Source organism: Coffea arabica, chromosome 6c (assembly GCF_036785885.1).
Source record: "Coffea arabica cultivar ET-39 chromosome 6c, Coffea Arabica ET-39 HiFi, whole genome shotgun sequence".
NCBI lineage: Eukaryota > Viridiplantae > Streptophyta > Magnoliopsida > Gentianales > Rubiaceae > Coffea > Coffea arabica.
This window is the reverse complement of record NC_092320.1, coordinates 14,921,051-14,945,949: the sequence shown is the minus strand read 5'-3', so window position 1 is coordinate 14,945,949 and position 24,899 is coordinate 14,921,051. Positions and strand designations below refer to the sequence as shown.

The window sequence follows — 24,899 nt, the reverse complement described above, 5'->3', positions numbered from 1 at the left end:
CATTAAGCAATCCAAATTATAAGAGAGAATAATATCTTTCTTCCACTACTATCCTTGTCCTATCTATAAAGCTTACATTAACAATAAAAAGCAAAACAAAGCTAAAAAGGAAAGATAAAAATATTAAGGAGTATAAGCATAATAAATACCAAAGTTGTAACAACATGTTAGCTATTACCCTAGCATGGCAGATGCTGTTTTGACCCCAAAAATAAAAAAAAAACATGGGCAAGTTCTAGATTTTGTTTTCATGAGATCATTTTTAGATTAATCTTTTTATGATAAGAGTGTCTAGATACATCAACTATAATTCTTATAGTATGAGAAGCGCCATCCTAGATTTAGATGATAGGATTTTTTCTGAGCAAAGAGAATTAGGTGTCAGATTTGAAAATCCAAGATCTGCTTAACCAATATTTTACTAGTTTTGTCATCTCCTAATCTAACAAAAATGGTTTTAATAAGCCCTTAATCACATTTTAATGCAAAAAAGTACTAGTTTCACTACTTAGGAAAATTCAACAAATGTCCAAATCTAAGGAGCAAAAGAAACACGGGTTTGTTTAGCATTCTTGAATCCAGTCTTGTAAACAATTATAGACTGTTGATTACTCACCAAAACTCCTCAAATTGTTAAACATTGTCTAAACTATGAAATAAAAGATTGATTAAATTCAACTCGACCGTTCTTTTGATAACCTACTACCAGCAGATTATGAAAAAAATATGAACCAATGTGGAATGCCAATTTAATTAGTTGTTGACTAGATTTGTTGGCTAAAAAAAATTGAGCTTTTTAGTTGAGAAGTTATTAGAGCAGTAGGTGATATTACGACAAACTTTAAGAGAGGTTTCCGAAATTATTCCTTAGAAAAATCCCATTACAATACTACCAGATTTTTAAATTTAAACCCCTAAACCTAGATTTTTTTTTTTTTTTTGTCGTAACGTCACATATCTAGCGTACTCCTACTCCTACTCCTAGAGGGCGGGGAGGGGGGAATCTACTCAATGGGGAGGCTCAACTGAGCCTAGATAAGGTTAAAAAAAAAAAAACAACTTTTAATGTGAAAGTGAACACACTTATCCTAATCTTAGGACCAAAAAACACGTGGAATGACGTACTACTAGTAATAGCTTTCCCTGGAAAGAAAACGCCAAAGCGGTGCACAAAATAATAAAGAAAGACTCCTCCAACAGCAATGCAGAGTTGCAGTGGCAATTGCTGCAACAGAACTGAGAACGAAGGATACAAGGAAGATCCATCTATGATATGACGCTGCAAATTTTTTGGACTTTCAACTTTTTAACTTTTAAACGTTGCGTGTGGGCAACGGCATTTCTGCCGCGTTTCCTATTTTAACTTAACCTCGTAACCCAAAAAAACAACTAGGTTTCCAAAGTCTAAAACAAAAAATAAAAAAATGATTAATTTTGTATACACTAATTATGTACATATAATCTGTTTTGAATGAATAATAATTATACAATTTTGAATTCTAACATTTATACATCCAACAATGATATGTGATATGTGTATATACTATGAGTATATATACGTTAAAAAAAATTAATATTCAAATTCTAAAACAAAAATAAAAAAATGATTAATTTTTTATACATTAAGTGTGCATACACAATCAGTTTTGGACAAAATTTTGAATTGAATTCTAATATTTACACATCCAACGATGAGTTTTACTCTAAAAACTCTTTGTTTGGATCTATCAGATTTCAAAAATTAGTTTTTTAAATACAATAACAATTTTTAAAAAGTACTCTAAATTTTTTTAATATTTAAAAAATATTCCAAAATATATTCTAAAAACTCTACTTCTCTTAAATATTTCAAAGGGAAAATCGTTCAAAACGTTTATCACATTTTGCAAAATAACTTTTTTCGTCCCTCGCTTTTAAAAATATAATTTTACATCTCTTACAAATTCACATTGATCAAATTTGGTCCCTACTTAAGTTTCCAACTAGTTGTTGATCGGAATTCACCACGTACACCACGTACCTTGTACGTGATCATATTTTAAGAGCAAATTTGTCAAATCAAATTTTATATAATTCGATTCATAATTCCTCACATTTCATAAAATAAAATTTTTCGTTCTTCACATTTTTCAAAATGAATTTTTTCATCTTTTATTGATCATGTGTATGAATAAATTTTTTTAAATCCATGTATATATTTATTTGATTTCACTTGAACAGTACGAATAGCATGTAAAATCAAATAGAGATATATTACACACTATTCATATTGCTCAAGTGAAATCAAATAGATATATACATTGGTTTAAAAAAATTGTTAGTTTTTCACTTATATTCATTTTCTTTTACTCGAAATTTGAAAATAAAGAAGACATTTAATCATAAATATTATCGAGTGTTTATATCGAATTAAATTTGGATAGAAAAAGTAAACAAAAGAAATGTATGACAAAAAAGAAATAAGTGATTGGCACTTTCAAATTTTAACACAATCACAAAGTAAGTAATTCAATTATTGGTCTTGAAAGTGTCGAGTAGATATTTCAGATTTAAACTGAAATTTGTTAGCACAATTATAGAATTCGACTTAGGACCCATTAATTAGATGACCTTATTATACAACTCAATAAATAAATTATTACCAAAAGAGAAATGTCACAAATATTGAATAGGTTCAAATGGTGAAATCATATAAATATATACATGAGTTTCAAACAAAATTATTAGTTTAAAATTCCTATATATATCAATTAAATAGTATGTGTATAGCTACAATTAGCATGTTTAGATAAAATTCAATAGAGATAAATTACATGTTATTCATACTATTTAGGTAAAATCAAATAGACGTATACGTGGATTTATATAAAAAAAGCTATTTGTATACATAATCAATAAGGGATGAAAAAATTCATTTTAAAAAATATGAGGGATGGAAAAATTCATTTTTTGAAATGTGAGGAACGAAACAACTCATTTTGTAAAATGTTAGGGACAAAAAAATTCATTTTGTGAAATGTGAGGGACTATGAATCAGATTATGTAAAAATTTAATTTGATAATTTTGCCCTTAAAAATTGATCACATGCAAGTCACGTGGTGGATTCCTGCAAAAACTAGTCAGAAACTTAGGTAGGGACCAAATTTGGTTAATATAAATTTGTAAGGGACGTAAAATTACACTTTTAAAAGTGAGGGACAGAAAAAGTCATCTTGTAAGATGTGAGAGACGTCTTGAACGATTTTCCCTATTTCAAAATATAATCTAAAAACTTTGCTATAATAAAATTTTTCAAAAACACCCAAAAAAAAGCTTATTCAAACGGAGCTATTAATACAAAATCTAATGATAATCAGTTTTGAATTAATATCAATTATATAAAATTTGAATTGAATTCTAGTAATATTTATACATCCAATGGTGATATGACATGTACAATATTAATGTCAGTGTGATTTCTAACACAAAATCTTATGATAGGGGAAAAAAAGAAAATGAAATAACCGAACGGGGAGATTGAGACAAAGGTCATTGCATGGGCCTTTGACTCATCTCTAATACAGACAAGCACTGAGAAACTTTCCTCCAGCTTTTTTTAATCAGCCCAGGTATGATTCATGGTCAAAACACATTTGTTTTCAGCTTTTAGTACTACTACGCTAACAAGTCGTCTTCTTCTTCTTACTCTTGTTTTTTCGTTTTTTATTCTCGTTTCTTTTGTTTTCGATTTTGGAGAATCTATAACTATAAAGTTTCGATTTTTGTTGCTGGCGAAAAGAAATCGATTCCAATTTCGAGTAGGTATGTATAATCTCGTTGTGTGATTTTGCCTCAGTCTATTATTAGCAGTTTTATTCAGTCTTTTGAGTAAAAGTTTTCTTTTTTATCTTTTTTAATTTTTTCAAAATGTGGTGTAAATTTTCAATTTGGCATCTTCATTTCCGGGCTAGTTCTTCTTTTATGATTTTGGCTTTTTTTTGGGGGATATGGGAAGCCACGCTTGTGAAAAAAATTCCCTTTTTTGAAAAAATTTAATCTTGTTCTTGGTAATATTGGAGGGATTAAATCCCTTTTTTAGCCTTTTATTTTCTGATGCCAGGAATGAGTTTTGATTAGTTCTGTGACTGAATAAACATGGAAGAGGTTTTTTTTTTTCCTTATGAAATTCGAATCTTCGTAAACCAGTTATATGAGTGGAAACATGATAGGTTTTTTTTTTTTTTTTTTTAAAAAAAAATAAAACTCACCTTTTTATTCTGGGAAAATCCGCAGATATTTTCCCCCTCAAATTTATCCTGTTGTGCACCAAAAATTTTGGTTTTGAATGATATTACAAGATATTCAAAGTTCTTTTCTTTTTAATTGTTGGAAAGATGTTAATTTAACCATTTTGGTGAAATATTTTAAAATAGAGAATATTAGGTTGTAGGTGGAGGGAGTAGGCAAAGGTATCTCTTGTTGGTGAGCTATCACTTTGCCACTAATAGAATGCTATTTTTTGGCGGATGATTTATGAATCTTTATCCGTTTAGTATTGAGAATTATTGACACGCCATTCTTCTTTTCTAATTATAAGAGCACTGGCTTGAGGCTTCTATTTTTGTCTTTAAATGAGAATTTGAAAATGCAATCTGTTAGCCTTTTAAGTTTGTGCAAACATGACATGATTGTCAGATTGAATTAGCAATGGCTCGCTGGTAAAAGGGTAAGTTTGCAACTTATTCTGTTGATCTTGGAAAGTGCTAAATGAAACTATATACTTGGTTGGTTATCCTATGATACGAGAGCAAGTAACTGTTGTTATGATAGATAACAGAAAGCCTATCAGTGGTGGTTTTGCATGTATGGTAGGTACAGAGAATCTGTTTAGATATATGTTAGTTTAAAAATCTACCTAACTTCTTAACCAAAAGGTGGGAAAACAAAAAGTGGAAGTATGGAAATTCTTGGGCTCAGTCAATGCGCTAATAGTTGATCTAATAGCATGATTAGGACCCAGCTGAATTAGTTTACCTGGCTTAGATTTCCAATTTTTTGTATTTTCCAATGAATCTTAAGTCAAAATTGACCATCTAGAATGTGTACACATTGAACAACTTCTACTACTAATGGTACTTAAATTGTTGTCTGAAGTAAGTCTCAGTTTTGCTGGTGCATCCAGATACTTAGCAGTATTTTTGTTATTTTAGGTTTAAAGAAAATGGCTCCTGGAGGTGGCGCTTTCAGAGAAGATGTTGACTCACTCCCAAAGGCCACAAATTATGACATTGCAATAGTCAAGGCAGAGAAAAGTAGCAGTTCAGTTAAACCTAAGATTGGCCTTAGTGAAAAGCATGGAATATCTTCAATGAATGGTGTGCATGAACTTCTTCAGTGTCCTGTTTGCGGAAGTTCGATGTACCCCCCAATTCATCAGGTTTGATTTAATGCTGTGAGCTAAAGTTGGATCTCTTCATTGATGATTGGATTTATCTTTGGATGATGTCCAATTTATTTGGGGTAGTTCTACATGCATGGATTTATTGATCTTAGATTCTGTCAGTTGAGTGATGGATTTTTTATGTTATGTGTACATTTTGGCTGTTCCTCCAAGCGGAGATCATTTATGGGTTACTTGTCTTTCACAGCTTATAATGTAGTCATCTATCTAGTGGTGTTCTTATACGATACATGTTTCATTCATAATCTCTTAAGTTTACTTTCTATTCTTTTTTGTAATATTGTTTTTTTCTTCATTCATCGTTTACTAACACTTCAATATCGTGGGAATTATTACTCATGCTTTTGTTAATTTGTCCATATCTACTAGTTTCAAGCTGGATTATCCATCAGAAGTTTCTGCGGTGTGCCTGTTGTGCGAGGCAAGCAGCCTCTTGTAGAAGTTGATTTTCATTTCAATCTACCCCTAAAAGTTGTTATATAGAAGATCAAATTTTTCCTAGGTCTTCTTTGTGAAATATCCCCATCCCTCTCTACTTTATTTACTCACAGGACTAAGAAAAAAGTTTTACATGGTTGTAAAAGTCTGTCTAGAGAAGCATGATATGTCATGGACAAATCACCTTTAAACCAGCTAAACTTAAACTGAAAAGGTGCAATAAATCTTGTACTGCTCAGCCCATGACTCTGTTAACTGATCAATGAATTTGAAATCCTATCTCATGGATATTGAAATTCAAGGCTAGGATACAATCTCGGATGATTATCGGACTTGGTGAGAAGATATATGTTGGTATGCCTTTGAAATTTGGTGATTCTGGTTTTTAGTGTGTGGTAGATTGCGTCATAAATAGTTTAATTAAGAAAGTTTTGTTAGTTTGACAACAAATGAGGGTCATTGTGCTGTGATTGTCAATTTCAGCTTCAGTGTCTGGGATGATTCATATAGTAGATAGATTGTTTGTTCATTATGATACTAGATCCTCTCGATTCCATGCATGGTTCAGAATTACATCTTTAGTAATCATTATCTTGACTAGTTTTGTTTTGCATACAAATGCTGCATGCTATTCTTTCCATGAGTACTTGTTTGTCGTGAAGTATTTAAATTAGCCTTGTGCAAGCTTTTATGATTTTTCTAATGTCCCAACCGCTATTAAATTCTTTACCTTATTTTTTGATTCTCTTTATGTAGTGCCCCAATGGACACACACTTTGTGCAAACTGCAAAGTTAGAGTCCATAACTCTTGCCCAACTTGCCGATTTGATCTTGGAGACATAAGATGTTTGGCCTTGGAAAGAGTGGCTGAATCATTAGAACTTCCTTGTCAGTACCAGGGTCTTGGCTGTCATGATATATTTCCATACTATAGTAAGCTCAAACATGAGCAGAATTGTCGATTCCGTCCATACAATTGCCCTTATGCTGGGTCTGAGTGCTCCATAACTGGTGATATTCCAACACTGGTAGCACATCTTAAGGATGAGCACAAGGTTGACATGCATGATGGTTGTACATTCAACCATCGATATGTCAAATCCAATCCACATGAAGTTGAGAATGCAACATGGATGCTTACAGTAAGTTAATTATTGCAACACAAATGTGAAGCATTTTTCTTACGCATTATAGAATTTACATGGTAATTATAATGTCCACTGCAATCTCTGAATCACATTGTTTTTTACGGCATAGTAATTGACCTGATCCTTAACTTATAATGAAAGTTAATATGCTTCCTGATTCTTGTAATGTATGATCAGTAGTTGGCGATGGACTGATGGCATGAAGAGAAGTTCCATGCCGTGTTGGAAGTTTACATGGTAAAGCATGTTAAAGAAGATCATCGGATCCATGTAATTCTGCAAAAGTAGTTCCATTTTGCAGAACAATAACATTATGGACTTTTAATATTTCACATGGAAAAAAGGCAAAGATAGAGTGTCTGGTCTGACAATGGCTATGAGGGTTATTTGCTGAACTGCACCAATTAGTACTGATTTTCTGACTTCAGAGTTTAGATTTGTTTACCCTGCATCAAATTGATGTCTATGTAGGGAAGTTATGTAGCCTTCTATGCTTGTGTAGAAGAGTTCTTCTCTGAAAATTTTCATATAATATCTGCTAATACTAAAACATGATATGTTTAAACTTTGAAGATTTCTTGCAGAGTTTAACTGGTATTTTGGTCCATCCATATCCTGAATTCTCTTCAAATGTCATGGAGATGAAGGATTAGATGCACTGAATCTTTATTTTGTTACTCTTTATTACATGCTCAAAGTTCACGGCATATCATAATGTTCTGGCTTTAGATGAGCGAACTATTATGTAACTTGTGGCGTCAACATAACATTTTGAGGCTGAATGTAAATCCTGCTGATGTCCTGCACTCCTTTTTCTGCATACAGGTCTTCAACTGTTATGGGAAGCAATTTTGCTTGCACTTTGAGGCTTTCCAGATTGGTATGGCGCCAGTCTACATGGCCTTCCTCCGATTCATGGGCGAGGACAGCGAGGCCAGAAAGTACAGCTACGCGTTGGAAGTTGGTGGTTATGGCCGTAAATTAACATGGCAAGGAGTTCCAAGGAGCATCCGCGACAGCCACAAGAAAGTTCGCGACAGTCAAGACGGACTAATCATTCCAAGGGCCTTGGCGCTCTTCTTCTCCGGTGGAGATGGGCAAGAGCTCAAGTTGAGGGTGACAGGGCGCATTTGGAAAGAACTCTGAGCCTATAGGTGGCCCGATTGTACAGCTTCTCGAGACAGTGAATATTCTGTATCTCGTGTGGCCAGCGCAGGAATTATGAATATCTGGTTATTATTTTTTGTGCATTGGCCATTTTGTTATTAACCTTGAGGATCAGGGGTAAGGTCATAGCTGAAAAGGTACTTGAGTAAACTGAAAACTCAAGTTCTAGTAGTAAAAGATGCAACGTTTACAAGTATATTCTCTATGCATCATACTCATTCCTACTCTTCCCTGTTCTTCTCGAAAAGCCCTTTAGCTAGGTAGGAATGTTCAACAGAATAGATAATTTATTGACTTGAATTGAAACTAGGCGTGGCACTCTTGACAGTTTCTTGATCTTTCTTCATCAGACAATGCTTGTTAGATTGTTTTAGCGGCACTCTATTCGGTTTGCGGTCCTGTGCCATCATGGTGGAGGAGAAAGTCGATTAAATCATCATGGCTCAGTCGAACGGGGTAAGCCATGCACTGACATTGGCAGACTTGTAAAGTATTTTCACCTTGAACAATACTTTAAAGGACTGGGAATCATTTTTCATTCCATATCCATCCATGGGTCTGTAGATGGAGATTGGGTGTCAAAAAAAAAAAAATTTTTTTTTTGGAAGGAGCTTTTGCTGACAGGCGTCTAATGAATACTTGTCAAGACATCTAATCACAATTAACCTACTTTTAAATGCAAATGTTAATAGTAATTATTAGTCTACCTTACATTTATAAGTTTCCCCTATTTTCTTGTCGAGACATCTAATCACATTTAACCTACTTATGAATACAGCTATTAATAATTATTATTCTACCTCATATTTATAAGCTTTTTCTATTTTACTTTAGATTCTAAAATATTAATGGCTGAACTACACCTTGTTGAGAACTCATTAAGGCAAACCGTTTTTGAAAAAAATAAAGTTAAACCGAGAAAGTCTACAAATGCAAAAAGGGGTAACAATTATATATGTGTGTATCCACGCACTAGGTTAGATATGATTTAAATGTATTACCAATTTTGTTTCTGAACTTTTAAATGTATTCATGCTATTTTCATACGAATTTAGATGCAAAATTTTCTGTAATTTATACTTTTTACGTTGAACTTTTAATAATAATTTTCAAAAAAAAAACACTAATATAATATGCATATGTTTTACATGCATTCTGTATTTTGCCAATTATGGTGTGCAAGACATATGTTCCACGGGAACGCGTTTACAATTAGCAAAAGTAAGTACAAGTGAGGTTGATGGATGAGATTATCCTGTTTGAATTTTGGTTCTTTGAGATTAATTTAGGGATTACATTCAAAAAATGCGGTGCAACTCGAGGAAATAATAATTACATGTATGTATATATACTAATGTGAAACAAATCAATTGATTGGAAAATTAGTTGTTGAGGCTCCTATCTCACATACACAAAATTTCTCCCTTTTTTATGTGTGACATATTATTTGATTTCCTATGATTTTGATATATAGTGCAGAGGGGCAGTCATGAGCATAATTTCCCTAAATGAAAATCAGCAACTTTCTTTGACCCTTTGGCAAGATGGGAGCAGAGTAGAATATAACTACACATTCGCAGTACATTTGATGAAGAAAACTAAATCATTTTTTGTGTACACGAATAGAAGAAAATGATTTTTATTGAAAATTTATTCCTTTCCAGCACCAGGTCGAAAAGATTCAATCAGGGCTACAGGCGCCTGGATATCACTCAAGCTCGTGGTTCAAAGTCGTGGTCACGGTCCAGAACGTTTCACATCGGTTTCGGAGTAAAATCTTTGGATAGAGTATTATTTGGAATATTATTTGGAATAATTACTGTAGCACTTTTTGTGATGTGATGTATATAAAATAAAAAGTAGTTGGGAATATAAAAAGGTGAATTGGGAAATATGTTTATGATGCAAGCGAAATATCATTTGAGATAAATTTGCAATCCAAACATACTGACCACAATGATTTCAATATTGACTTCTCCTTCTTGTGTTGGGATCTAGCTGTAGTTGTTACTCTAATAGCTTCGGGTTTCCTTTTTAATTCTTTTTTCTAAAGGTTTTTTGTTGAATTTAAGTTAACTCGGGATAACTTGAAATGACTCGATGTGACTCGGCCATTTCAAGTTGACGTCTCGGCGAGTCAAGTATCTTGGTATCGTTTTATCATGGTATCGTATCGGGAGGGTCCGGAACGGTGATGACTCGGCCGAGTCTTTGAACCATGCTCAAGCTACAGATTACACTCATGATTCAGTCATTTGGTAAGATTACATAGAAATTTATTTTGGCGGGCAATTGTAGAAACATGACCAAATAAATTTGCCAGGTTCTCCTCCTGAGGTGAAAACTCCATTTCCGTTGTGAGTTTGGAGGCATTGTTGTTTGCAAGTTGCTAGGTCACAATCATGAGTTCAGAATTACCCTGCATCTATTTTGACCCCGTGCTTGAGGAACTGTCGAGGCAACTGCAAGAAAGATATTGAAGTTAGTAAAATGAAAAGAGAGAAACAAATCAATGGCACAACTTGTATAAAAGAACATGCATGTGCTAGATAAATATGTAGGTTTGTGGCAGTGTTTAATACAATAAAAGTTGTAGTTGGTTTAGAAATGATTTTCACAATTGCATGATATATACAAAAAGCACCATAGTTGTTAGGAAATAAATGACAGGCCTGGGAGAACAAAGAGTGATGAGCCACAAAGATGAGAAGGAAAACTTTGCTATATCTAGTCTTTGGTGAAGAAAAGAGAATGTGGAGGGTAGCCTTGCAATATGCCTAAGGAGAGAGATGAAGAAGGATATTGGAGGATCGATGAAGAAGCTAGAGACCAGTTGGTGGTATTTATACTAGTGTACATGAACATGTAGAAGGAAAAAAAATCTTTAAAACAACAAAACGGGAAGAAAATCTTTTGACGAGAGAGGAAGAGATTTAGTTTCCTAACTTTGGATAGAGAAATTCATGTTACAACCCAAACCTAGATGTCTGTTACTTATAATCCAAATATAGTGTTATTTGGCAAGATGCATGGATGGAGAAGAGGAAAATTAATGGTTAGGACACCAAGAAACAGAAAAAAAAAAAAAGAGAGAGAAAAGATTGATATTGCAAAATACGTATTTCTGTATCTATTTATCTCATGATCCTTTTGTCGTACTATTTTTCTTCAGTGCTTTCAAAAATTGGACGATACAGGAAGAGGGTATGCAAGTGAGAGATCTCGTGTTTTAGATCTTCCACTTACACTGAAAAAAAAGAAAATCAACACGTGCTTTTTTGATATAAGGTTAACCAATTATTTGAATTATCTCAAGTTTAAAGCATTTATCAAGCAGTAGAAATTAGGAAACGGAAATATTCCTACTTAGGGGAGCATTTTTAAGATTGGTTAAAAAAATTACATGTAATTTGCAATGATGACATCAAATCCTAAGATATCATAAAATTAATAAGATTATAACTAACTTCGTATATGATACACAGACAAAAACATAAAGTTAGACTATACTCACAATTTATGAAATTTCACCTTAAAATCTCTAACGTCAGTCATATATTATTAGACCAAGACCTCCGTAGGGAACCATTAAATTGCACATAATCTAGAGATCTACAAAACTGACAACTTAGGGAAAAACTGGTGTAGACCAAATCTTTTGGGACCAAATTGGGAACCAATTTTTTTCATTCCGCCAATGGCATCCAAGTTCAGCTCCTGAACTTTGGGTGTTAGATGTACTACAATCAACCATCAGACCACTGCAATGTTTGCAAGAGGCTCTATTAAACTTATCAAAGAGTGCTGCAAAATTTTCCAAAAACAAAAGATCTTGGATTCAGTCTCTGGAAACAAAAATTTGCGTTCGAATCACACAATTGCTTCATCGGTTGTACTATTGTGGTTCCTACATAACTACAAAGTAACAAAAAGAATTAGCAATTCTAATCTTTAACTAGGCTAGACAGGGGGAAAATACAAAAGTTGACCCCAATAACAACATATATAGGCCGGTTTTATCGTGCAAATTATGATGGTAGACCACCACCTAGAAGCTCAAAAATCAAAAGGGTCCTGATTTTGACTAGAATATACTACGTAGGAGTGATCAAATTAGTACAATATAATCCTAGGACGTGCAAGATCAAGGCTCGCACGTAGTTGGTAGGTACCATTACCAAGTCGTAGTAGTCTGTCTATATTCATATGTTAGTTTTTTTGCGGTTAAGAAGAACCCCAAATGCGGCTTTCCCGCGAAAGCAGAATGGTCTTTGCCTTTGCTACCCCAAAAACCAAGAAAGACTTCCGAGAAAGAAAGAGAGAAAGAAAAAAAAAAAAATTTATGGATTTTCTCCCTTCTTTTTCTTCCTCCTTTTCATCCCTCTTTCTCCCTTGATCCTTCCCTGCATTTCTCTAGAGGTTCATATTTTCTTTGCTTTTCTTTTTTTTTTTCATCCATCTTGGGTTCAAGGGATTTTCGGTAATAAACAGTATGTTTCATGCGTCCCTTCAAGCATCATTGATTTATTTCTCAGATTCTTGGGGTGGTATTGATGTTGGTTTTAGATGTTAACTATTGGGGTTTGAAAATAATAAAAATTGCCTTAGAAATTTGATCTCATTGTTTCTATTTTTTTTGTTTTTACCTTATTTTTTGTTCCCAAGTGATTCTGAAACTCGTGATCTTGCTTTCCATGTCTCAAATTGCAATGCATTGTTGAATTAGGAATGCTGCCTGGTTCAAGAGCGGATTGGTGATTTCTAAAGATTATCATGTATTCTTTTGATGATTAGGATGAGATTTATTGACAATTGTTTCCTGCTAATAATTTGATGTCACATTTTCTATAACATTTTCCCATTCCTTGTAGACAAGTTTGTACGGTTCCACCATTCATTTTGCCGTCCCTAAGCAAGAAACTTGTTCTACAGCTGTTAGCTTATCCAATTTTTGGTGATGACTCATTTGATTTTATCCTCATTCTGCTCATCTGATTCTGTATTGCAGGAATTAGTTTGGTAAAGTTGATTCCTTGCAATTATTAGCTGCATGCAGTCAACTCAAGGCCTTCTTTAAATTGTCCTGCCCTCAAAACTAGACAATGCTGTGTTGTGGAGGTGCAGAAGAGGAAAATGTCAGCGGGCCTCCTGCAAATCAATATACTGCTCCTCCCAGAGCTGGCAATCCTTACGGTGGCGGTGCAGGCGGAGGTAATTTCTTCTCTACTCATTCATGATCAGACGTAGTGACGTTAAAAAATAACTCTGGCCCTGTTTTCAAGTTCTTCTTTCCTATACAGACAATAGAAAGTTGTTCTAAAGATTAAGCTTAATCTAACATCTTCAAAAGTTCAGGATTTCAGGTTTAGGCTTGTGGTATCAGAATGTCAAGTGCAATATTCGGGGGCCTTAAGAAGAGAAGGGAGAGTAGCAACTAAATATCATTTGTATGCAGAATTGGGTGCCCTTTCTCTTTTTTAAGCTGCTGGTCATCTTACCTATCACAGCTTTAATCTAATCTAGATGATCAATTATGACATTTGGCTCCTCTCAGCATCACCATTCTTCTCAAAGCTTGGTTCTCATTAAATTTTCACTGTAACAATGTTAGGTTAGGCAAGTTTCCTAGTCTAGGATGCTCTAGAGCCTAAAGCTAAATGGTTACCATGAAGTGGGAATGGAATAACAAAAAGAATGGTCTTACAACCTCACAAAAATCATAAATGAGTCTTACACAAGTGTGTCCCTTTGGTGTTTTCCTGTTTTGTGTATTTATTTATTTGGCTCTACTTTACTTGTAATGCGAGAGAGGAGTGGCATGTCCTCATTTCTTTTTGCTTTTGATTAATACTGTAGGCAGTGAAAGAGGGGAGCCAAAGACTGGTGCAGTAAGAAGCGGAGCTCCTCAGAAAGCTTTACCTATTGAGACACCAGTTTTGTCTTTGAGTGTGCTGAACAGGCTGACCGACAATTTTGGAACGAAAGCTCTAATTGGAGAAGGTTCTTATGGCCGGGTTTTCTGTGCAAAACTGAATAATGGACAGCCAGCAGCAATTAAAAAGCTGGATACCAGCTCTTCACCAGAGCCAGACTCTGAGTTTGCAGCCCAGGTGAGTATCTGGCAAAGAAACTTACTTCCATAAAAGAACAAGTCAAAGGTGATGTGATTAACTCAAATAGGTGTTCCTTCTTTCTCATGCAGTTATCAACAGTTTCAAGACTTAAAAATGAGCACTTTGTTGGCTTAATTGGTTATTGCCTCGAAGGAAATAACCGAATCTTGGCATACGAGTACGCAACAATGGGTTCATTACATGACGTATTACATGGTAGGTAGTTGTGATGATATCAAACTTCCAAAACTCTTTGGTGCGCAAATTATGATTGTTGGCCATCTTTATAGGTAGGAAAGGTGTACAGGGGGCTGAACCCGGTCCAGTTCTTAACTGGAATCAGAGAGTTAAGATTGCCTATGGTGCAGCCAAGGGCCTTGAATATCTACATGAAAAGGTTCAACCATCTATTGTTCATCGTGATGTCAGATCCAGCAATGTGCTACTGTTTGATGATTTTATGGCCAAAATTGCTGATTTCAACTTGGGAAATCAGTCTTCTGATACAGCAGCTCGGCTGCACTCAACAAGAGTCTTGGGTACATTTGGCTACCATGCTCCAGAGTAAGCCAGTTTTCTTCCCATTTCTCAAAAAACAATTATGAAGCAATCCCCTATCAGATAAAATTTTGCTTAGAATCTACAAAATCAGATTTCACCCAGATCTATCAGGAAAAGCAAACTTCTTTTTGAATGCGCAAGTTATATGCAAAAAGATGACACACCCGAAGATCCATATTAGATAAACTGTGTCAAGTGTCAACTTCAGACTATGCTATCTTTAACAAACACAGACAGGTCTACCAGGGAAAGAAAGATGATGATCGTCATGTTGCCTGATGATCTTAGACCTTTAGTTTTTTTTTTCCTTCTGATTTGACCTTGTATCATTTTCAGTTCAGAAAGGCTTGTTATTTGTCACTTATGTGTTTGCCATCCCTATTCAGATATGCCATGACAGGGCAGATCACTCAAAAAAGTGATGTTTACAGTTTCGGAGTTGTTCTTCTAGAGCTTTTAACAGGAAGGAAGCCAGTAGACCACACTATGCCGAAAGGACAGCAGAGTTTGGTTACATGGGTATGATCGTTGCACTATTCAATGTCTAAAGTTTCCATTCAGTATCTCATTCATCTCCCTAAGTATGACAACCGATAGCCATTTTCCTGCAGGCAACTCCAAGATTGAGTGAAGACAAGGTGAAGCAGTGTGTGGATCCCAAGCTAAATAACGACTACCCGCCAAAGGCAATTGCTAAGGTCCTTTCCATCTCTCCTGTTTCAAATTTTCATCATCCAACGTAGAGGAGTCAAATGAAGCTCCTGTGTTGAATGTTTTTATATCCTTCTTCATTTTGACAGATGGCAGCTGTTGCGGCTCTCTGTGTTCAGTACGAGGCAGATTTTAGGCCAAATATGACAATTGTTGTCAAGGCATTGCAGCCACTTCTCAACTCAAAACCAGCAGCTCCAGAGTCTCAAGCATAAAAGTTGCAACATGAGATTGACGCAATCTTGCAATTCTCTATCTTCCCCTTTCTTTTTTATGAATGCCTATGGCTACAATGCTAGAGAGGCAGTCTTGCAGTCAGTAGTACTCTGATCCGCTCAATGCTATCTTTAACGAACCTGTTGCTACAATTTGATGAAGATGAGCAATTGTAATTTTTCTTGAAGCAACAGAGACTTTTAGAACTTAGTTGCTATTTATAGTACCTTAATATTGATTATACTAGATTTGTCATTGGAATTTAAGCATCAAACAGTCAATTTCTGACAGGGCAATCAAAGCTTGTTCAAAGATGATTATTAGTATCTTCAATGATCAGTTATGATACCATTATATAGCAACCCATAACTAGCCTATCATTTCAAAAACAGTTCTTGTGGAACATATGGTATTATCGAATGCATTAGGAACAGTAAGTACATTTGTAAATGCTTTCAAGTATCGGCCAATCAAACATATTGCTCTGGAGGTGGGTTTTAGTATGACTATATGTTAGTTCATGGACCGCAGTAGCTGGATTCCTCAACAATGTTGAAAAAATAGGAGTAATTACAAACCACATTTCCTTCAGAGAAATGTCATCCTATTCCCGCATGGACACACACATTAGCCTGAAGAAACATGCTACTAAAAAAAGAGCAGCATGTTGAAAGAATAAAGGCATCATGTTACTGAAGTTGGTCGGGATTAAAGCCTTCTAACCAAGATGATACGCATAAGATATGGAGTCTATGGATTTACGTGATGATGTTGTGCGCATTGGAACAACTTCTGCAGAGCCTGTACACTAATTCACTTAATAAGAATACTAAATTGACTATAGTGTCACAGGAGTCAATGCCCTTAATGTATATGTTCTTTGTTGTTGGGAATATAAAGGAACTCAAAAACAGGTATCCAAGAGCTCTATTCAAATCATACTCTTTCCGCAATCCTTGCAAATAGATACATCTTTACACAGAATTGTGTATATTGCAGGAAAATATCATTCCTCCAGGCTCTGTAACTGTGCTGATTTGTTTGAAATTGGTTAAATACAGATGAAAGAAAAAGCAGCAGATAGACAACTAAATGTCGCCAGTAAGACGACATGATTCTTCTTATTGGTTTAAAAGTTGTAATATCTTCACCTTTTAGACCCCATCCGATCTAGGTGGCAAAGGTGCAGGAATTATTCCCCACTTTCGTCGAACATCCTCCAAATCTTCATGAAAGTGCCTTTCGTAATAGACACACATTAGATCTGTGCACTGCAAACCAGCCTTTAGGGCCCAAGGAAAGTAATGTTGGTAGAACAACCTTCTCTGCTTCTCGCTGAATCTAGCGGTACCTCCCACAACAGACATCATACACATGGGAAGTAGCATTTGTTCAAACTCTATCACCTTGAGAGCTGATTCACCAATTAAATTGGTAGGGAGGCCAAATAGAGTGTGCCAGAAGTCGTGAACCTCGCGAGCACGCATTGCCACATAAGCCAGCTCTTCGGTCTCCATGAATCGCACAGGTGGCCGATCATCAGGAGAAAAATTTCTAGATCCCATGAATCTTGCATATGCAGCACCAAATGTGTTAGATGGTAGGTCCCATGCATGACCGACTTCTGTAGAAAGGACACGTGGACGCTCCTTCAATACAGCTCTGCCTTCGGGACTCCTCTCCATCCTTTCAAGCACCTTTGCAAAAGCAGGTCGTCCTGTTGTTTCCCCCAAAGCAGCAATGAGATCTGCTCTTCGTGGGTCCAGTAATGCCCCTGCTGCTGAACCAAGTGCTACAGCAACCCTCTGCCACCCATTGAGCCGGATTCGTGCAGCTTCTATCATTGCAAATTTGACTGGTGATCTATGTGTTTAAAGGCTTTCATGGGCTGTCAACCAGCATTCTCAACTGGAGCTGCAATGAAAGGAATTGGGGAGAGAGTTTGAAGGTCATCTTAGCAACAAGTGATGGAAAGAAGACCGCCCCTTCGGAATTTAGTAGAAACCAATGACCAACTCCAAAAATGGCAGGCAAGATGACCAAAAAGAAAGAGAGTATTACAAACAACTAAGAGATTACATGCACCACCAACCAAAAAAAGAAAGCTCAGAATTGCTACTCCATCCAGTTATAGAGATTTCTTTCACTTTTTTATCATCCCCCAAGAATCACCTTTACAATCTTCAAAACGCTACTCCAAAAATCACCTTTACAATCTTCAAAATGCTACAATGTACAAACTCAACTGAGAACACAACAAATAATTCATCTCATCTTGATACATAAATTATTAATGTATGCCAGTATTTCATACACTTGTACAAAAGGCAGCAAAGGCTCCAGAAATGTTACTACCACCACATATGTACCTAGAACACTCACTGGAAAATTCAACTTGTAGGACTACAACATTATTCCTGTCTTACTCATGCATAAGGGTGAATTTGTATAACCTATTCAGTTACCTGTTTCATGCCAGCACCAAGTTATATTTTGTGTACACCATACTGGTCATTCCTGAGATTTCTTTTAGTTACAGTCAATCCCTTCTCTAATTTATAAATTGCATTAACATCCCCTGTTGTATGTTTACATCATGTTTATTAGCTTTAATCTTCTAATTGGATGAATAATCTTACATATTATAATCTACAAATAACTGATTCTCTGTGTATTTAACACTACATATGACATGTCAGATTATCAACATGTATAAGCTAGTCACTAAATCCTACTCCCCTCTCCACTTAAATCCAATTAAAAAAATGATTATAAATGTGGACAGAAATGGAGTTAGAATACAAAATCCTGGTTGAACCATTTCAAAAGTGAACAAGGATGTGGTAAGCCTATGAACTTTTTCTTTGATTCAGTCCGGCTACTGGATGAATGTCTCTACATGACCCAAGAGAGCTGAAAGTCATAAAATGAAGAAAAACTACAAAAAGGTGCAAAATGAATACTTATACAACTACTACTCCGCATCTCTCTGGACCTGCATGATATGCTTTAGTAGATAAGTCAGCATAAACCTTTAACATCCTATGCTTGGTGAATGCATACGACATGACATTCCTATACGCGGAAGATTGTCACAGCATCAAGAACTTTAACTCAAATTCATATAAATCCCTCTGTTACACTTTACATCCCCAAAAGTAAGCACATAAAGAAGATTATTATGTCAAGTCACTTCAGATAAACTAAATACAAAGCAATTCACATCATCAGGATTCAAAAAATTTGCAGCAATCATGGATCCTCAAGCCTCCCCATAGATCCGACACTGCAACAAACACAATTGCAGTGGCGGAGCTAGAAGGGGGATCCAGGAGGCAATCGTGCTCAAATTTGATAGTCACCAATAAGCTTCTGAGTTGAGGTTCTAACAAACAATTATCTCAAAAACTTTTAATATAAAACAAACATTTATCTCAAAGCTTTTGGGACAAATTAGGTAAACCTAGAGGAAACTAAAAATAGTAAAGGATAGACGTTCACACTCGTTCCCTACACTTAATAGTACCTGTGATCCCTAAAGCAAAAAATATATATAGAGGAATATTGTTAGCTTACTGAGGACATCCAATCCACCTAAAAAGCACATTACATCAAGTTACATCAAGAAACTCATTGCTACTTATGCTAGTATCATTGGAAAAAGGAAGACCTCAGTGTGCTTTGAAAGATAAATTCAAAACCTTATTAGCATGTGTGTGAAGAAAGGATCCAGATTTCATTTCATGCCTAGATTGCTCCTATATTCATGCTCAAAATAGACATTGCACCTCTCTTCTTAGTAGGTGTAACTTTCTTAGCTTAAGATGCCCTTAAGATTAAATATGTCCAGGCGCAATAAACTTCCAACCATTCAATTTTTTTTCCCAAAAACACTTGAAAGCTCAATATAACTGAAACATTTATTTGTTCAAATCATATAATCAGGAAAACTGCTACAACACAGATTGAATGCTTATAGGGCTAGAAAGCAATATTGTTGATTCAGAGCTGCAGAAAGCTAAATGACCCCCATGAAGAACATACTGTGCACTTCTACATAATTATCAAAGCATGTGAGCATCTCAAATCTTATTTTTGTGCATTGATTTGATAACCATGCACCTGTGCTTCACTAAGGGCATTAGGTCTATTGTCAATTTGGGGAAACAATATTCTTTCCTGTCCCTATACAAAAATACTTGCATCATTATTGCAAGAATAGCGATTCTCTGTCAATAAATTTATTGATTAAAGTCAGCTATCTTGGGCTTTCCTAACCCAGTAATCATGCAGACACTGATTATATTATTGTGATTGCATTTCAGCAAACACATGTCTATTTCTGTTTTGTGAAACTACCAAAACTTTCTGCATACAGTACAACATAGTTTCTCCTTTTATGTGGCAAATCCAAGTTAATTTAACTTTTAATATGCCTAACTAATAATAATGTTCTTACTCAGAAGCATGAGTAAAAGCATTAACCAAACCAAAATGATAATATTCTCACTTCCTATATCTGAAAGGTATGACAATTAAAAAGAAAACTCAAGTCTTAAGCAACTTGACATAACCTAAACACACGACAACGCAAATGCTTAAAGTTCAGAATTTTGCAGCAATCATGGATCCTCAAGCCTCCCCTTAGATCCGACTGTAAGTTAAATTTAACTACATAGACGGACCCAAGGGGGGGCTTCAAGAGGCAATCCTGCTCAAATCTTTTGAACAAGCGATATGCATTTGTTTAAAACCTCTAGACATAAAAGAGGCAAAGCACATAAATCTCCTGCAGGATGACCTTCAGTCAGAGCAATGACTATTGCCACTTTCCTGTCCGCACTCGTACCAGGACCCAGTACCTCTAACCCACTAAAACTTTGATTTCTCTATTCATATCTCACATCTCTTTTACGCCTAAATGGCTTCTGTTTTTTAATAGCAAACAATGGACTTTTGCATCCTTGCAAATCCAACTAAAAATGTGGTGGTGTGCCAAAAGACAATGCATGCGGAAAAAAAAAGTCAGACAAAAGGAGAAAATCAAAAGAAAATAAAATTAATAGCTCCATGAAAATAAAAGATCCCATCTTTCAGTTGTTTTGCAGAAAAAATTGCACGAACATATTTCGTGAATCCCGAATCGTTGAAAAGGCAAACATCTCTACAACTTGTCGACTAGGTGAATCATGTCAACCGCAAAAAAAAAAAAAATTTAAAATAAAGTGAAGATAGGGGTAAAAATCACAACTAGGGCACGAAGGCAAAAGAAAATATGTGACAAATATTTAACAAGAAAGAGAAGAACACAGAGAGAGAGAGTCTTTACCTGAGACCACTCTGGTGGTTTAGAATTTAGAATTTCGATCCTAAAATTGACTTGTAAAAAGATGAGGGCCTCAATGATTTCGCCTAACAGTTTCACACTCACTTTTCTTTTGAGATGTTTTGAGTCTTTTGAGGCGTTGGGAGAAGGTGAAATGGTGCATAATCAGATTGTGAAGTTGGGATTTGAATCAAGTGTGTTTGTTATGAATACGCTTATGGATTTTTATGGCAACTGTTGTGGGGATTTGGGTTTGGCTCGAAAGGTGTTTGACTATATGCCTAAAAGAGATGTTGTCTCGTGGAATACGTTGATTGGACGGTGTATGAGCCGTGGAGAGATAGAATCTGCAATTGGGCTGTTTGAGTCCATGCCAGAAAGGAGTATTGTGACATGGAATTCGGTTATCAGTGGGCTTTTGAGAGCTCGAAAATTGGAGTTAGCTCATTCTGTATATGGAATTCTTGGAATACAATGTTCTGGTTATGTAAAAGGTTGGTGATATGGAAACTGCATAGGCGATCTTTAATAAGATGCCGGAAAGAAGTGTAGTCTCATGGACAGCAATGGTTTCGGGCTATGTTTTCAGGCTCGGACCGAGCATTGACTCGGTTGTCTTCAGGGATCAATGAGTTCGATCGGATTCGATCGAGATTGAACCGGATGATGTCATAAATAAAAATTATTTAAAAATTAAAATATTGTATATAAAATACTTAAGAATATGTTAATATTAATACATGTATATTCATATATATTTGATGATTTAAATATATTTAATAAGAAAATACAAAAAAATTAGAATAATTAAGTAGCAATTTATATTATTCAATGAACATTAACAAGTTTATAATTAAAATTATGAATTTGATTGAAAAATAACACCAAACTTTAGGGTCACATTTATAAAGTATGAAATATTTGAGATATATTAATAATTTTTAACAACTTAGAAGCTAAAACATAATATTCAAATTGCTTTGACCTTTCAAAAAAAAGATTTGGGCCGCAGGACTTAGTGGCTGAGGTCTCCAACTGTGCTGTGCATGTCATGTCAGATCCCTGGTTCAATTAAGAAGGCCCCAATATATCTTTTCATCGGGCCCACCAAGATCCCACCGCTGGTTTGTAAGAAAGAAAAGCAAAAAAGAGAAGGCTTTGTATCAAACCGGTTCATCCGGTTTGCCAATCAAACCCGGTCTTTGATCGGGTTTGACTAAGTTTTAAACATCTGATTTTTTAGTGCAACTCGAATCGAACACTTGATCGGTTCTCGGTTCGATCGGTCGGTCCGATCCGAGTTTAAAAACACAGGTTTCAGGGTAAGCAACAGTTGGTGACCTTCTATCAGCAAGGAAGATTTTTAAGTCAATAGGTCTGGTGTCTGCGAGAAGGGAGCAAAATTATAACTGGGGCCCTTTTCACCTTTCTTGAACGCAAGAGAAGAGTGCTCCGGTTCAGGTTTGAACCAGAATCGGACCGAAATAGATCTAGTGGTCTGCTGATTCAAAATCGAAAGTGAAATTTTGAAACTGGAATCGGAACTATAATCGTGACTAAAGATTCAGATTCACTTTCAAGTTCATAAAAGTTTTGATTTGAAATTGGAACTGATAGTTTAAGATCTGTTCAAATTGTCTAAAAAAATATTTACTGTCGAAACATATTTAGTCAATTTAAAATTCAATATCAATAGTCAACAACTAATAACCAATAGTTTCAATTCCTACCTAACAACTCATTGTTCCATTATATTAGTAAATCTATATCCCATAACTGATCTAAGCCTAAAACCAATCTAAACTAATTAATAATAAGATATTTTTTTTCATAAAATTTTCATCAATTCTTCTTTTTCCTTACACATGATAACATAATAAAGTTCTTTTTTTTAACATTCATTGTCATATTTTTTTATAGTCAATTTTATAACAACAATCAAAACCGAAACAGTTAGTTTATAAATCAGAATCATAAGTTCAAATTGTAACCGTCCCTATATGAGCCAGTTTAGGTTTCACATTTCAAAAAGAATCGAAATCACAAATCGAAACCAACAGTTCTGGAATCATGGCCATGTCTAGTAACAATTACAATAACTTTTCTCTTTTCTATTCTATTGCTTCTCTTTTTTTTCACTCAATATATAGCTAGTTTGGCACCTCAATTTTTTGAGAAATTTGTCTTCAACAAGTTTTAAAATAATTTTAATTATAGGAACCTTTAAAAGCATCCCAAAATTTTTTAAATATACATTTAAAATATTTCAAAACACACAAAAAATATTTTTTTCCTACCTTACTTTTTCTTCTTTCTCCCTCACCTCAGCCCACCACAGCACAGCCATCTCATTCCGCTACTGACAGCCTGCCTTATTTTTTGTTTTCCTTTTCTCTTTCTCTTTCCTTTGCTTCTCCCTCTTTTCTCTCCTCTCTCCTTCCCTCCCTCTATGTTCCCCCTTCCCCTACCAACCTCTCTCCCTCCCCCCTCTCACACCTTGCCAACTTCCCTATCCACGGCGATCTCTAATTGTGATTTGGTCAATTGCATGCCAACTATCAAACCGTTAACAATATACCATTTTATGTCACAGTAATAAAAAGTTTTTATAATAACTAAACAGGTGAATAGTATAATTATAAACTAGTGATAAATGCACACTCAATGTGTGTGCAAAGAATTGCATAATATTTTATGGTGAATGAATTTTGTATAGTTTTTGTTATTATTAATGCAAACTCTAATATTTTAAATTGTTTTTGACAAAATGATTGTTATGTTAGCAATTACTTCTTAAGGATAGTTATATTGAAAAATATGTTTAAATAGTAAATTAAAAAATGCATATAGGTAGTTATGTTGACAACATATATTTGGGTAGTTAATGGAATTCAAATTAGTTTGTATGAGGGTAAATATGGAAGCACATAAAATGACAACAAAATGTTTAGACCAAACCCTATCCTTTCTCTATATATACTAATGTAAAATGCACACACCAATGTGTGTGCAACTAATAAGAAAATATTATTAAAAATTTGAGTAAATATGTATCATTTTCAGAAGAATTGGTTTTACATTTTTGATAGTAAATATTAAAAAATTCACCAAAATAAATTGCATAAATAGATAACTATTTAGAAATAATTCATAACTCTAATTGGTAGTTGATTATATTAGGTAGTTAGTAAGGGTAGTTTAGGAAAAATATAAAGTGGTACAAATTTATTTAACAATAATAGTGTATACACTACCTGTGGATATAAAATTTACCTTTTTATATATGGATTAATCTTGTATACACTTGTTTCAAAAAAAAAAAAAAATTTGTATACACTTTAAGCGTACACTATCACCATTAGATATATAACACATGTGTAAAATTTGATTTTGAAATCCAAAATTTATTCATATATTATCTATCCAATCATGATAATGTATACACTGATAGTGTATATAAATTTTTTTTTATATATAGCATAAAAAGTATATATATAGATATCATTATAGTATAGTAGTGGTGTATCAAGAAGGTTAGACTTAATTTCTTGTCTTTCAAAAAAAAAAAAATCGCATAATTGTCTTAACCATTAGTGTTATTTTCTTTCTTTTTTTTTTTTTTTTTACTTTTTACAACTAGTGATTATGTAAGATTCATTCGTTTTTCTTTTCACCACACCACATCATGGAAATAATTCATAACATCTATAAATACATTTCCTTTTTGGGTATTATATTTACAAGACTACAAATAAAATTCATTGTTGGATGGTGAAA

The 24,899-nt window shown here is 34.6% G+C and overlaps 3 protein-coding genes across 4 annotated transcripts; 2 read left to right on the top strand and 1 right to left on the bottom strand.

The window, feature by feature from the left end:
- Window positions 1–3,474: 3,474 nt before the first annotated feature.
- Window positions 3,475–8,422, top strand: LOC113691620 (E3 ubiquitin-protein ligase SINAT2-like). Of its 2 annotated transcripts, none has more exons than XM_027209846.2 (4): window positions 3,475–3,609; window positions 5,191–5,417; window positions 6,636–7,022; window positions 7,854–8,422. In XM_027209846.2, exons 2-4 carry the CDS (start codon window positions 5,202–5,204, stop codon window positions 8,172–8,174), a joined length of 924 nt encoding a protein of 307 aa, XP_027065647.2. In that variant the 5' UTR covers window positions 3,475–3,609; window positions 5,191–5,201; the 3' UTR covers window positions 8,175–8,422. The 2 variants fall into 2 exon arrangements, with proteins under 2 accessions (XP_027065647.2, XP_027065646.2); XM_027209845.2 differs by lacking the exon at window positions 3,475–3,609 and adding an exon at window positions 3,616–3,802.
- Window positions 8,423–13,209: 4,787 nt separating this feature from the next.
- Window positions 13,210–16,051, top strand: LOC113694194 (probable protein kinase At2g41970). Its single transcript, XM_072053068.1, has 7 exons — window positions 13,210–13,406; window positions 14,052–14,305; window positions 14,398–14,528; window positions 14,603–14,872; window positions 15,256–15,388; window positions 15,481–15,567; window positions 15,670–16,051. Exons 1-7 carry the CDS (start codon window positions 13,298–13,300, stop codon window positions 15,793–15,795), a joined length of 1,110 nt encoding a protein of 369 aa, XP_071909169.1. The 5' UTR covers window positions 13,210–13,297; the 3' UTR covers window positions 15,796–16,051.
- A 645-nt stretch (window positions 16,052–16,696) lies between these two features.
- On the bottom strand, window positions 16,697–21,678 carry LOC113694195 (ubiquinone biosynthesis protein COQ4 homolog, mitochondrial-like). Its single transcript, XM_027213060.2, has 2 exons — window positions 21,126–21,678; window positions 16,697–17,710 (listed from the first exon to the last, which is right to left on the bottom strand). Exon 2 carries the CDS (start codon window positions 17,638–17,640, stop codon window positions 16,951–16,953), a length of 690 nt encoding a protein of 229 aa, XP_027068861.1. The 5' UTR covers window positions 17,641–17,710; window positions 21,126–21,678; the 3' UTR covers window positions 16,697–16,950.
- Window positions 21,679–24,899: the final 3,221 nt, after the last annotated feature.

Excerpts from the sequence above, each read along its gene's own strand:
- LOC113694195 (XM_027213060.2), bottom strand. The coding sequence starts at position 17,640 with ATGATAGAAGCTGCACGAATCCGGCTCAATGGGTGGCAGAGGGTTGCT.
- LOC113694194 (XM_072053068.1), top strand. The coding sequence starts at position 13,298 with ATGCTGTGTTGTGGAGGTGCAGAAGAGGAAAATGTCAGCGGGCCTCCT. Across the intron at positions 14,306-14,397 it reads ACTCTGAGTTTGCAGCCCAG|TTATCAACAGTTTCAAGACT; the intron begins GTGAGTATCTGG and ends TTTCTCATGCAG. Across the intron at positions 14,873-15,255 it reads TTTGGCTACCATGCTCCAGA|ATATGCCATGACAGGGCAGA; the intron begins GTAAGCCAGTTT and ends ATCCCTATTCAG.
- LOC113691620 (XM_027209845.2), top strand. The coding sequence starts at position 3,619 with ATGGTCAAAACACATTTGTTTTCAGCTTTTAGTACTACTACGCTAACA. Across the intron at positions 3,803-5,190 it reads TCGATTCCAATTTCGAGTAG|GTTTAAAGAAAATGGCTCCT; the intron begins GTATGTATAATC and ends TTGTTATTTTAG. Across the intron at positions 7,023-7,853 it reads ATGCAACATGGATGCTTACA|GTCTTCAACTGTTATGGGAA; the intron begins GTAAGTTAATTA and ends TTCTGCATACAG.